We start from the raw sequence: 13,353 nt of genomic DNA on the forward strand, positions 1-13,353 counted from the left end.
AAATAAAAATAATCAAGAAAAACCATTGAATGGAAGGTGTGTCCAAACTTTTGACTGGTACTTTATGCATTTTCTCCTTTATTAGGGCGTCCAATCGCCCGATTGCGTCACGCTTCCTCTCCACCAATGCCGATCCCCGCTCTGATTGAGGAGAACGAAGCTAACCCACCCCCCTCCGACACGTGGGCAGCAGCCGTATGCATCTTATCACCTACACTTTGACGAGTGCAGTGCAGCTCAACGTTGTGTACGGAGAGACACACCCTGACAGCACTCTTTTCTCATCTCTGCGCAGGCGCCATCAATCGGCCAGCAGAGTCGTAATTGCACCAGTCATGAGAGAGAGAGACCCCATCCGGCTTAGTCCCGCCCATATCTGAACAACAGGCCAATCGTTTTTCATGTGGTCGCTCAGCCCAGCCAGCAGGCAGAGCTGAGATTCGATACGATGTATTCCAGATCCCAGCTCTGGTTCCAGCGTGTGTTTTTACCGCTGCGCCACCTAAGCGGCCTACAAAAAATATTTTAATAGGCAGTTGTTAGGCAGAACCTACAAACGTTTTGGTTGGAGATAGATCTGAAAAAATTTGCATGATATGTTTTGTTAAACAGTTGGGGCAGTTGTAGCCTAGTGGTTAAGGTACTGGACTAGTAATCTGAAGGTTGCCGGTTTAAACCCCACCACTGCCTGGTTGCCATTGTTGGGCCCTTGAGCAAGGCCCTTAACCCTCAATGACTGTATTCTGTAAGTCGCTTTGGATAAAGGCGTCTGCTAAATGCAGAAACAGCTTAAAAACGTATAAGAAAGCAGTTTAAAACATAGATCAGCTACACACAGTTTATATCTGCTACCAAGTGCCTAGATGCATATTCTGTGCTCACTTTAGTAGTTTATGAATTCTAATAAAATGAATTATAGTGAAAAGGAAGCGTAAACACGTTTTGTACTGGCGTTATTTTGCTAACGTGTGTAATTTCGTTTACTTCGCAATGGACTTTTATTTTGAAAGAACAAGCTAGCGCTTCATCTGCTAAGCCTGGATGTTGGGTTGATTATATTAACCAATCACAAAGCAGGAGGCGGGGTTTTGTGGAACGCGGGTGGGAATAAAACATTACTTTGGTGGTGTGGTGAGGAGATGCAGGAGCGCACTGTAGCGCCCTCTTGTGTGCAGTTCGGATTTAGCAGCTAAAGCTAACGGGAGTAGCGGGATCGTTTTCTCTGTTAGCTATTAGCCTGCAGAACGAACTATAAACACATTTAGTCTTATTTAAAATCCTTACTGTTTTAAATGTAAAGAATATGAGTAAAAATACCTCACCACACCCACCCACACATACAGAAAACCAAATAAATAAAGACTTGGTGAGAGTTGCTAGCTCAGCCGTTATAACACAGGACTTGTAATCAGAAGGCTGAGGTTCGAACCCTCCACAGCCAAGTTGCCACTGTTTGGCCCCTAAGCAAGGCCCTTAATCTAAAATTTCTTGCTTTTATTTAGTCTGATAACTGCCAGTACGTGTTAATATTAGATTTATGTGTGTTTAATTATGTCTGGATCATATTTACAGTGTTAAAGTGTGATGCTTAAAAGTGCTTTGTCACTTTTAAATGTTTTGTTAGCATAATATGATATAATATGATATAATATAATATAATAATACAATATAATATAATAACATATTATAATATAATGATATAAAATGATATGATATAATATAATGATATAAAATGATATATATAATTAATATAATATAATATAATATAATATATAATAATATAATATAATATAATATAATATAATATAATATAATATAATATAATATAATATAATTAATATAATATAATATAATATAATATAATACAACGACACTTTACAGTGGAAAAACAAGTGTTTAACCAACCTTGGTTTAAACTTTTTCAGAGTGTGTTTCTGGCATTAAATTATAAATATTGTTTTTAAAAATATTGTGTTTATATTTATATGTAATTTACCCCCGTAAACGTACCACTGAACCCTAAGCACTGAAAGTTTTAACTGTAATAATCAAAACACACTAAGTGGGTAGCACTGTCGCCTCACAGCAAGAAGGTCCTGGGTTCGATCCCCAGGTGGGGCGGTCCGGGTCCTTTCTGTGTGGAGTTTGCATGTTCTCCCCGTGTCTGCGTGGGTTTCCGGTTTCCTTCCACAGTCCAAAGACATGCAAATGAGACTGTGTTAGATATAACCTTGTGAACTGATAATTCTTGTGTAATGAGTAACTACCGTTCCTGTCATGAATGTAACCAAAGTGTAAAACATGACGTTAAAATCCTAATAAACAAACACAGTTTGAGAGTTTGAACACAATTTATTTAAGCTTAAATAATTAATTCAATCATCCAGTGTATGTTGTCATACAAGTCGCTCAGTGAATACCTGAAGGTGATCTCTTCTGAGTATAATTAACATAAAGGAGATATTTCACCAAACCCAAATTAAAACAAAAATAAAAATGCCCCTTGAGATCACAGCAGCTTCGAAACCTAGTGATACACTGCTAGAACGATTACGAATGATTGGCGTACAGAAAGACCTTTACATCGTGCCGTCGACGTCGTACCTTCGTCCGATCTCTCGGCCTGTGGCTGCATAGCGTGGTTTACCTTTAGCTGCACGAAGGGACACAGTGAATCCTCGTAAAGCCTCCCGCCACGCCCATTCACCCCCTACCAGCCTACGGTGGTGCAACAGTGCTAATAGAAAACAGTATTAGTGACAAATGCTATGAGTGTGCACACGGATAGAACATCGACCACACTGTCGGTTATGCAGATAGGAAACGAATAAAAAATTAGGTGAAACATGCATCAAAATATTAGTATTTCAATAAAGTCATTTCACAACTGCAGCTACAGTCGTTTTTTTTGTGTGTGATGAGTTTTAAAGAAAAGAAACCCGCTGTTAAAATCAATTCTTTTGTGTAAAACGTATTTTTCTCCACATTAGTACCTGTGAAGTTACAAACTCCTGGAACTTCTGGAAACAAGATCAGCATTCATTTCATTCCATTCCATTTAAATGCACTTTTTTGCAACTCTCTCATCATCAGTGCATTCACATGGTTTTGAGCTACTTAAGAATTTATACAGTATTGATTTATGTACAGAATCTTCAAAAACAGCATTTTACAGCCTGGCACCAGTCCGAGAGGGAAAAAAAAAACAGTAAGGCGAGTGGAGATGGTTTAAAAAAAAGTGTTCCCCGTTCTCTGTCCGTCCCCGATGCTTTTTCTACTTTCTTTGGTCACGGAAATGCTGAAGTGCCGCCGGCGCTCCTCCACGTTTGCTGCGGAAGGTTTTCTGTCCTGATGTGGCATTTCCCGGGCACCGATCAGATGCCCACGTGTGTTCGACGGAAGTCTTGAGTTTTTCCATGCTCATGCGAAATCAAAAAAAGTCCTCTTCCTAAAATAAAACCCATGCGTGTATGTGAAAGCGGCAGACGGACATGAGATCCCCCGTCCACCGATGTCCTGCCGTGGCGTTTCCAGTGATCCCTTTCCCAGGAAAACAACGATGAAGGTGCAGATCTGGAGCAGAGACACAGAAGATCATTTATTTATTTAATTACTCTCACCTACTGTACCAAACAAAAGCACCCACTCACTTACTCGGGTAATTTAGAATGCCCAATCCACCTACTGCATGTTTTGCAGAAGACTAAATGGTAAGGTGAGACCCACCCGCTATAGACCTGAGCTCCTTTTATTTTTAAATGATCTTTTTAGTTATAAAAATGCATTTTCCCTCCAGTTTCCCTCCTAGTCTAGTCGTATCGATTCCCAGATCGTATTTCACTTCTTCTGCTGCAGACCTCCATGCCCCCTCTGACACGTGTGCAGTACCGACTGTGATAGGCCTAACTGGATAAGCGGTTAAGAAAGTAAGTAAGTTCATTCAGCTGTCTGCAGGTCATCAATGGGAGTAAAATGCCAACGTAAACGTACCAGTTTGAGCTCACCACCGTTACGATTGACCCTTTTTCTCTCTTGATCGTCCATCTTTCTTCCTTCCGTTGGATTCCTCTCCAACCTGTTGCAAAAAACGTAAAGACGTCACGGTTAGTCGCTGCAACTGGTTAGAATCTTAAATCTTAACTAATCAGGTTTGTCGTGGCCTCCACACGTGACCGAACTGTAAGAACAGGTGAGTGGTCAATCAGATCAAGGTTATAAAAACCCACAGAGAACCCACACAGAGATGCTCTCCGTTTCACTTCATAACACAAAACACAGCAAACTCTTGCCACACGTGGTCCACACAAGCGTCCGGATCATTTTTAAAATCACACGCAAGCATTTTCAGTCTGCACACGTCACACTTTCCCGACCTTCGGACCCTCAGACGGACCCTCCTGCTCTTTCTCGGGCTGATGCTTGGTTCGCTTCCCTTTCTTCCTCTTGCTTTTTTCTTCGCTTCCGGCCACACGACGCACCACCTTCCGGATCACCTGAAAAGTCACGTGACACACTGGCGCATTAGGACAGGGGGACGGACGTGTGGAGGGGTGGTAGGTAAGGTCTGATATGATCAGGGTGTTTCGGTTACTTTTCTAGTCACCACGTTTCCCTCCTCGTCCGTGAACTGCTCCTCCGTGACCGACTCGCCAGGGACGTTTTTGGCCTGATCGCCCTGCAGAGGGGGGACGTGGAAACAGACGTATCAGTTTATGAAGAAGCGCAGACGTGCACACACAGACACGCCCACAGACGTTTCCGTTTTTCAGGCTTCACACAGCAGAAGCAGAGAGAGTTTTCTTCACTGCACTGGAAGCTTTAATATCAGGAAACTGGTGCCGTCACTGTTTATCTGTGTTTACATGCAGCCTGATGATCTGGTAATAATCCAACTATAGATCAATCAGAATAGAACACGCCCATGTTTTCACCTCGAACAGAATAAAACACGCCCATGTTTACACTACAATCGGAATAGAACACGCACATTTATACAGCTCGATCAGAATAGAACACATCCATGTTTACACCACAATCGGAATAGAACACGTCCATGTTTACACCACAATCAGAATAGAACACGTCCATGTTTACACCACAATCGGAATAGAACACGCCCATGTTTACACCACAATCGGAATAGAACACGCCCATGTTTACACCACAATCGGAATAGAACAAGTCCATGTTTACACCACAATCGGAATAGAACACGCCCATGTTTACACCACAATCGGAATAGAACACGCCCATGTTTACACCACAATCGGAATAGAACATTCTGGATTTCTGGATGTGAGAAAATCTCTGGATGTAAACACAACCAGTGTTTCAGTTTCCTTTAACTGTTGATGGAAATTCAAGATAAAAAAAGCCCTCGTTTTTTTAAAATTACGGCTTGTTGTTTTTTTTAATGTGCAGTGGAGAAAAAACACGAGAATTAAGAAGCTTTAGTGAGATTCACAACGTTTTCCCTCCTGGTTTCATCATCAGCGCATCAGTACAGAACAGAATCGTTATGACGTTTATGTAGAAACGAGCAGCTCATCACTCCATGCTCGCAAAACACCAGACAGAAACCACGGCACACCCTGCGCCCGTCCCACCCAATACCTTCAGGATCACCCTCCTCCGATAAACCCTGGTGGTGATGGTGCACTCCTCGTCAGAACTGGACTCGCTGGCTCGACGAGCTCCCTGCTGGAGGAGGTTCAGTACGTTTACCTTCCGTTTACCTTCTCCCACATCTCCCTCACATCTCCCCCTCACATCCCTCTCTTTACAGATCTCAAATACGAACTCGGTACACTTCGCTCCTCTCTGCTGGGAGCCTCACAGGAAGAGTTGTCGCTTCTAGTCTAGGTTTCTGAAGGAACTGAAACTTTTAAACCGTACCTGAGCTTCCTTTTCCTTGACGCTCGGCCCAGCGTTGCTGTCGACCCTGCAGGCCGGCTCCTGGACCTCGGGTCGCGTCCGAAGCTCCGGATGTTCCCCGTTCTGCTTCTCCGCCTCAGAAGACACGGCCTTTTGGCTAAAATGGAGTCATAAGGTATTTAGATCTCTTTTTTCTGCACTCTCTCCCAAATTAGTCATAGCCAATTCCGCTGCTGGAGACCCTGACGGCGTACAGAGGGTATATTCTCCTGACACGCCCTCCCTCCGTGACATTTTCTGATTCGCCCGTACTTTGGTGGGTCGGTGTGTGAGGGTCACACTCTGATCTCCACGTTCCTCCTCTTCTGTACAGGCGCCTCGGCTACTAACCAGGGTCCTTACACGGCCTTAAAGACCCCGCCCACTTTTTAGTCCTGTCTTTTCCCACCCGGCAGACTACTGGCCAATTGTGCTCACCAGGGGGCGCCCAGATCTCAGTTTCTTGATGTAAGTACCAGTTTTTATATCAGAACAGGTTTTATTGAGCGCTCTCACCTCCTCTCCTTCTGCCCCTGCAGTCCTGGAACGGAAGACGAGCTCTCCTTGCTCAGACTGGACGACTCCTCCTGCAACCCTGCAATGGAAGACATCTTTTTTTCTCCCTGATCCACGTTCTCCTCGATCACCTCCTCATCCTCTGAGCCTTCCTCCGACCTAACGTCCCTCAACAGGGATCTGAGCTTCTCCTCGCTCATCTGCGTCTCCTCCTGAAAACCAGACCCGCTGCTTTCTCCCGGAACCTCTCCCGGATCTTCTGGCTCCTCGTCGCTGTCTCCGGCTTCCAGGTCGGGTTCTCGACTCAGAGACTCTCGGCCCCCCAGAGACGTGTCCTCGGCCGTGACGGTCGGGGGCGCCGAGGTGCCCGTCAGGGATAGCTTGCTGGGTCTGACGAGGGTGATACCGGGAGAAACTAGGCTACCGTCTTCGCTAAAGAAATCGTCCTGGCGCAGAGGGGTGGGGGGTTCATAGCTCAGCTCTGTGGGCGTCTGCATCTCCAGACTGATGTTGTGGTAACCTGGGTGATACAACATAACAGGACTGACGCGGACGAACGGTGCGGGGAGATGGAACAGTGGCAGTGATGATAAAATTAGGGTCAGGTGATGAGAAAAACAGTATGGAACTGTGATTATCTGATTAAACATGAAAGCTTTAACATAAAGCAAAAGAAGATGAAAGCATATGAACAAATACTCATTTTTTAGTCATTTCCAATGCCCTAGTGCCTGAGATACCCCTTGTAAGACACCCATGCCTACAGGAGCCTCCTCCGAGACGCCTGTTCTATCACTGATAATCCGGGGATTATTACAGAGTACAGATCATGCTATACACTCTGTACTCCTCCACCACCCCAGAATCTCTCCCTCAGACCAGACACGTCCAGTTGCGCCTGCAGTGTGCCTAAACAGGCTGGTAGCACCACTGGGACTCGAATCCATGTGGTAGGCCAGCATATAAATTCAAAACCTAGAATCTTTATATTTACTTTAGCAGATTAGACCTGCTTAGTGCTGAGAAGGAATCGAAGACCATCCTAAATGTCGTGTACCGTTACGGAATCTTAAACGAGCCAAATTCTGGGCTCAGACTGTTTATTCAGTCGTTAATTAAGCTCGACCCCGTGTGTTTTCACTTTGACAGATTGTAGGGTTAAAATTTCTGTATGTAACAACTCCACGTATGAACGGAACAGTGATCTAGCAACGGCAATCTAGCTAGTTTTCATTCATCAGTAGCCAGTTTGCGCCGTATTTCCATTTTTCCATTTGTAACCTGCAGTTTGTGAAGAGGAGTAAATTCACATATTGGGCAACCCGGCTTTAACTGCTTTAATAAGAAGAAATCCGTTTTAAGACGCAGTTTATCGGGCGGGGCACCTTAACAACCCAACATTACTTTAATCGATGCCGTAGGGTTTAGAAACATTTTTGGCTATTAGTTCCAAACGTGTGCGTCTATTGTTATGTTCATGATCCAAACAGCATCTCAACAAGTACAGAAAACACAGACATTATAAGGAAAGACATAAAAAGTTGAAGGTTTGTGAAAGAAAATAAAACTGAGCAATAAGCAATGGAATGAGGGTGCAGATCAGTTCTGGAGATGATAAAGCATCAATACTCGTAATACAATGACGCCGGCGAGTGGAGTGTTAGCATTCCTGCGGTCAGTAGCTGAAAGAAGGCAGCAGCTGAGCTAAAAATGCGACAGGAGGAGGGCGGAGGCGCCTCATGGGAGCAGAAGAAGAGCAGAAGAGGAGCAGCGGGTCTGGTTTTGCAGAAGAGAAGGGCTAGCGGGAAGGTTCAGAGGCTGAGATACTAGAAGCAGCGATGCAGACATTCCACCATGCTAACAGAACAACGGAACGACTAGAAGAGCTGCAGAACAATCGTCATCCGGAGCATGCGTGCTGCTAGCTTAAAAACAATCAGGTTATCACTGTGATTTATCACACCTTGTGTTCCGTTGTACTCGACTCTCGGTCAATTAAAGGACGAATTAAAGTCCTGATGGTTCTGAGATTCTGTAGCAGAGCTTTACACGAGCAGTTCGTGCTCCAGTGCAGTGTTTGATTCACGTAGGTGATATAGGTGTTGCATAACCTTCTCGCTTTCATACATTTCACAATTTTTGTGTGTTTACTTACGTTCTGAGACCATTAAGTGTTCCAAATATTCAGGCGCTGGATGTATTAGAGCCAGAGACGTGCGGTGAGGTTTATTAATATAAATTCAATAGAGCAGCTTAAATTTACCGTTTAATTTTCTGCTTGCACCTGACTAACTGGATATAATAATAAATCTAATAACTTAGATGAGCGACAGCAGAAGAATCGGAAACCCGTGTGATCAAGCACGCCCCCTTCAGTGAGGTGGAGGTACTGACCGCATTACCTCCTGCATTTCCAGTGCAGTTTTATGTCAGATCAGCGAGACTAATGATGCTATACACGTACGTGAAATACATCACCTAGAGCAGGGGTGTCAAACTCCTTTTCACTGAGGGCCACGTCAGCATCATGGTGGCCCTCATACGGCCGATTGTAATGTATCCTGCAGCGATTGCAGTCGCCTTTTACGTCTTGGACAATTTGTTGTTTTCTTGGAGGCGAAATTCTGTGTTTGGTGTCAAAATGCCAAATTAATCCTGTATATTTATAATGTAAATCTACATTTATATTGTCCTCCTTTACCACAGACACGGCCTCATAACACAAGAGACGAACCGCTTTCTCCTCTTGAAGCACAAACCTTTATTCACTTTCCCATCTTTCATTAGTTTTCTCTTCTTGTACATTTTGGGATTATTTGTAAATATTTCTCAACATCACTTGTTGGAAAACCACCTCAGTAAAACACTGATGTAGAAACACCGCCATCTAGTGGCGGAATGCGTCACTTTGCGGGTCAACGGTGTATTTTAGGACAATCATACGTCTTTTAGGCTTCTGTGGGCCTTGAGTTTGACACATGTGACACATGTAGACTGTGGAGAGTGTATAATAAAAGTGTCTACAAAAGTTATATTGGGTGACATAAACAGCCTCACATCACGTCTCTCCCTGTGTTTGAACAAGAACTACACGAATTCAGCGATTTGACCTCCCTTGACCGCACGTCCCCAAATAAGACCTCTGATAATGTTTGGAAAATGAATTAAAAAAGCAGACGAATATATGACGTGCCATACGCAGCCTTGCTTTCCTTAGCAATGCATTTAGACTGGAAATAAAGTGAAATATCCTGAATACAACGGAACACAGAGGTACTTAGCATCTGGAAAGCTCGTATACAGCGTTAGAGAACATGCCTATCATACATTCAGCAATTCTGGTTAGAAGAATATGCACATGTGCACGTAAACATACTGTTTATAGAGGCAGTGCATAGATCAAACCTTAAGCCCATCATCATGAACAGAGGACTGGTGCTTTTATCCAACCTGAGTTATTTATACATGTGTTTGTTATTGATTTAAGGGCCCAACAGTGGCAACATGGGAGCAGTAGGGATTGAACCAGCAAGCTTCAGTATCTTAACCATTAAGCCAGTGGTCCCCAACCACTGGGCCGCGGACCGGTACCGGTCTGTCGGTCATTTATTACCGGGCCGCACAGAAAGGATAAATAAATAGAGATCTTTACAAAAGCAATGAAAACGCCGCTCCATTTCCAACACACTTCAGGCGTTATTGTCTCCTATCACCACTAGGTGGGAGCAGCGTCTTGTTGCAGATAGGGAGCTCATAACTGATGCAATCATGACCTGGCTGGTTGATGGCATCTGCAGTTGATCAGGGTGTGGCTCTCCGTACACAAGGCTGATCCGCATATGAACTCGCCTCGTGCAGGTGAAAAGATGCAGTCGGCTACTGCTCACGTGTCGGAGGGGGCGTGTGTCAGGGGTCAGCACCAGTACAGAGGAAGCGTAACACAACTGGGTAAATTTTCCATCATCTGTGAGCAGTATTGTTATTCTATTTGAAATCCTCCCGCCCCTGCCGGTCCGTGAAATGATATCTTATATGGAACCGGTCCGTGGTGTAAAAAAGGTTGGTGACCACTGATCACATCTAATGAGCTAATATGTGATTTTTTTCTGTTTTATCTTATGAACTAAGATGGGATTAAGTTTTGATTAGCGAAGGATCACGCATGCACAATCCATCCAGTTAAACACACCAGTTTCAACACTGAGCAGCGTTTATAACTGGAATCAATCGTCTTCTATATAACCGTCTTAGAAATAAATTCTATGTCCAATTGAAGTCTGAATTTAGATCGAAATGTAGAGCAGTAAGTGTTTAGCCTTTATTTTTGCCTGTCAGTAGAAAACAAAAGAAGGAAACAGAGCTCAGCTAGATGGGGCTAAACTTTACCATCAGCCTGATCCTGGAAAACTGCGTTATCATCTGCAAAACACCTTGTGCCTGAAATGTTACCGTAGTCAAATATCGGCCCTTCCAGTAAAGTCACAATATCCATCCGATTGATCTTTGTCAGAGCTGCAGTTAAGGCATCGGCTAAAACAGAGAGAGAGAGAAAAACAACAACACAGTCATATAAGACATATAAATATTTACACTGATCAGCCATAACATTAAAACCACCTCCTTTTATCAGCTCCACTTACCATATAGAAGCACTTTGTAGTTCTACAATTACTGACTGTAGTCCATCTGTTTCTCTACATACTTTTTAGCCCCCTTTCACTCTGTTCTTCAATGGTTAGGACCCCACGCCCCCTCCGACACGTGGGCAGCAGCCGTATGCATTTTGTTTCACTCACTCACTGTCTTAACCGCTTATTCAATCAGGGCCACGGGAGGGTGCTGGAGCCTATCCCAGCTTTTCAATGGGCGCAAGGCACACAGTAACACCCTGGATGGGGCGCCAGTCCATCGCAGGGCACACACACATACACACACACATTCACCTATAGGGCAATTCAGTGTCTCCAATCAACCTGACTGCATGATTTTGGACTGTGGGAGGAAACTGGAGCTCCCGAAGGAAACCCACACAGACACGGGGAGAACATGCAAACTACGCACCGAAAGGACCCGGACCTTGTTGCTGTGAAGCGACAGCGCTACCCACCGAGCCACCGTGCCGCCCTTAATCCAGTTTCAGTTCCCAAAATATTCACTAACCAATGATTGTGATTCTTTTAGCATGTGGGCTGATTTACGGTGCAGTAAAATAGTATTTGCCCCTATTTTATTTATTCTATTTTTATATAAGTAAGCATTCCTGATTCCACCACTGTGACACCAAGTGACGAGTGAAAAACACCCCCTAAATAAAACAGCACTAAAATACTTACTTGTGGCATTTTTACCGTCTCTGTTCACCCATTTCTTCAGCAGCATGAAACTCTGGGCTGCTAGAGAATTGGGGTTCTCCACACGGACGTGATTGATCTCATCGACGGAGAAATCCATCTCCCTGGCCAGCTCTGCAACACATCACAAATAATAGGTGAAAAAAATAGGTATTATACACCCAGTAGGCAGAACATTATGACCACTAAGAGGTGAAGTAAATAACACTGATTATCTCTTCATCACGGCACCTGTTAGTGCCATGGAAAAATGATCAAGTGTGAGGATCTGAGAGAGGGCCGAATTGTGCTGGCTAGACGACTGGGTCAGAGCGTCTCCAAAACTGCAGCTCTTGTGCCAGCATTCCAGTCTCAAATTGAGAGTGGGGAGAAAAGTTTCACAAATACAACATCATTTTATTCACACTTTACTTTCCGTCCTAACTTTTTCGGTATTTGCTTTTTACTCATGTTTAACAATACCTGAACCTGTCCAAATAAAAATACAATAAAAATGTAAGCACAGTAGTGTGATTATTTGAGGCGGTGATGTTGCTTACCTGTCCAGCTCAGGCCAAGATGATCAGCCACTATGGCCATACGCAGGTCCGTCCTCTCACAAGGACTTTGAGGGCCTATTAGCAAAATCAGCTCATTACAAAATGTACATCTTACAAGGAATACAGTCCAAAGAAATACAAATAAAAACGTCTTTACTCTTTTCTGGTCAATCCCAAAAATATTAAAGTAGGAAAGTGGGGCGTAAACCCGGCAGAGCCAAGTAACGAGTTCTGTTTATTATTTAATGTTGAGCAGAAAAGAGCATAAGAAGCATAACATCCAAAATATGTTAGTGGTCAGTAGCATTACCGGGTAAATTAGTTAAAAATGTGTACAAAATCTATCCTACAAATCTATCAATTCTATAATTCCTCCCACAACAACAAAACGTACCAGATCTGGAGCGTACAGGACCCACAAACGACCAGACAGGCCTCGAAAATCTCAAAAAACTACAGCACACAACTACAACACAATCTAGCGCTCAGATCCTTCCTTACCACCCTGGATAAACGAGGACTCGGGCGCCCCAATCACACCAGCATGCTACGGTCAAATCTGACTACTTGATACAGGGTGACAGGAGAAGAAGTACAAGAGACACAGAGTACGAGTACACAAAGAGGAAGAGGACAGAACGACAGAAAGAAGTCACGTCACAGACAATCACGATGGTTCATGCAACTGAGATCATTGAAAGTTTACAAACTAGGCTCGACTCCCGCGCCAGGGGCCGCGTGAGACCCGGGACCCTGACTGCCTTCACTTCCACCAGGCCTCTCACTTCTCCTGCTCCTCCTCCTGCTCCCAACCTCTGCTCTGGCGTCTCTAGCGGACCTGGACGTGGCGGACGGCTGGGATGCTTCCGACAACGACGTGCTCCTGGACGTGCTCCTGTCTTCGTCCTTATCATCTCCCTGCGTACGCTTTTCTTCCTTGGAAAAGTCGTCCACACGCTTTACTAGTACGCTATTCTTTAATTTAGCGGATTTGAGCGGATTCCGCGCCTGCTCCTGACTCGTCCTGCCTTTTA

The 13,353-nt window shown here is 44.2% G+C and overlaps 1 protein-coding gene across 18 annotated transcripts in view; it reads right to left on the reverse strand.

Moving 5' to 3' along the window:
• Positions 1-2,332: 2,332 nt before the first annotated feature.
• ank3b (ankyrin 3b) overlaps positions 2,333-13,353 on the reverse strand; it is a 121,000-nt gene continuing 109,979 nt past the window's right edge. For 13 of the 18 annotated variants that reach the window (XM_063002668.1, XM_063002664.1, XM_063002674.1 and 10 more), the window contains 10 exons: positions 12,320-12,394; positions 11,763-11,894; positions 10,816-10,959; positions 6,430-6,949; positions 5,896-6,031; positions 5,614-5,700; positions 4,592-4,675; positions 4,374-4,493; positions 3,991-4,075; positions 2,333-3,573 (listed from right to left, as the gene is read on the reverse strand). In XM_063002668.1, the coding sequence (XP_062858738.1) occupies positions 4,010-4,075; positions 4,374-4,493; positions 4,592-4,675; positions 5,614-5,700; positions 5,896-6,031; positions 6,430-6,949; positions 10,816-10,959; positions 11,763-11,894; positions 12,320-12,394 (1,364 nt within the window). In that variant the 3' untranslated portion in view covers positions 2,333-3,573; positions 3,991-4,009. The remainder of the gene's footprint in view (positions 3,574-3,990; positions 4,076-4,373; positions 4,494-4,591; positions 4,676-5,613; positions 5,701-5,895; positions 6,032-6,429; positions 6,950-10,815; positions 10,960-11,762; positions 11,895-12,319; positions 12,395-13,353) is intronic. The other 5 variants (XM_063002666.1, XM_063002659.1, XM_063002671.1 and 2 more) reach the window with 5 other exon arrangements.

The sequence above is a fragment of the Trichomycterus rosablanca genome, chromosome 10 (genome assembly GCF_030014385.1).
Source record: "Trichomycterus rosablanca isolate fTriRos1 chromosome 10, fTriRos1.hap1, whole genome shotgun sequence".
Classification (NCBI taxonomy): domain Eukaryota; kingdom Metazoa; phylum Chordata; class Actinopteri; order Siluriformes; family Trichomycteridae; genus Trichomycterus; species Trichomycterus rosablanca.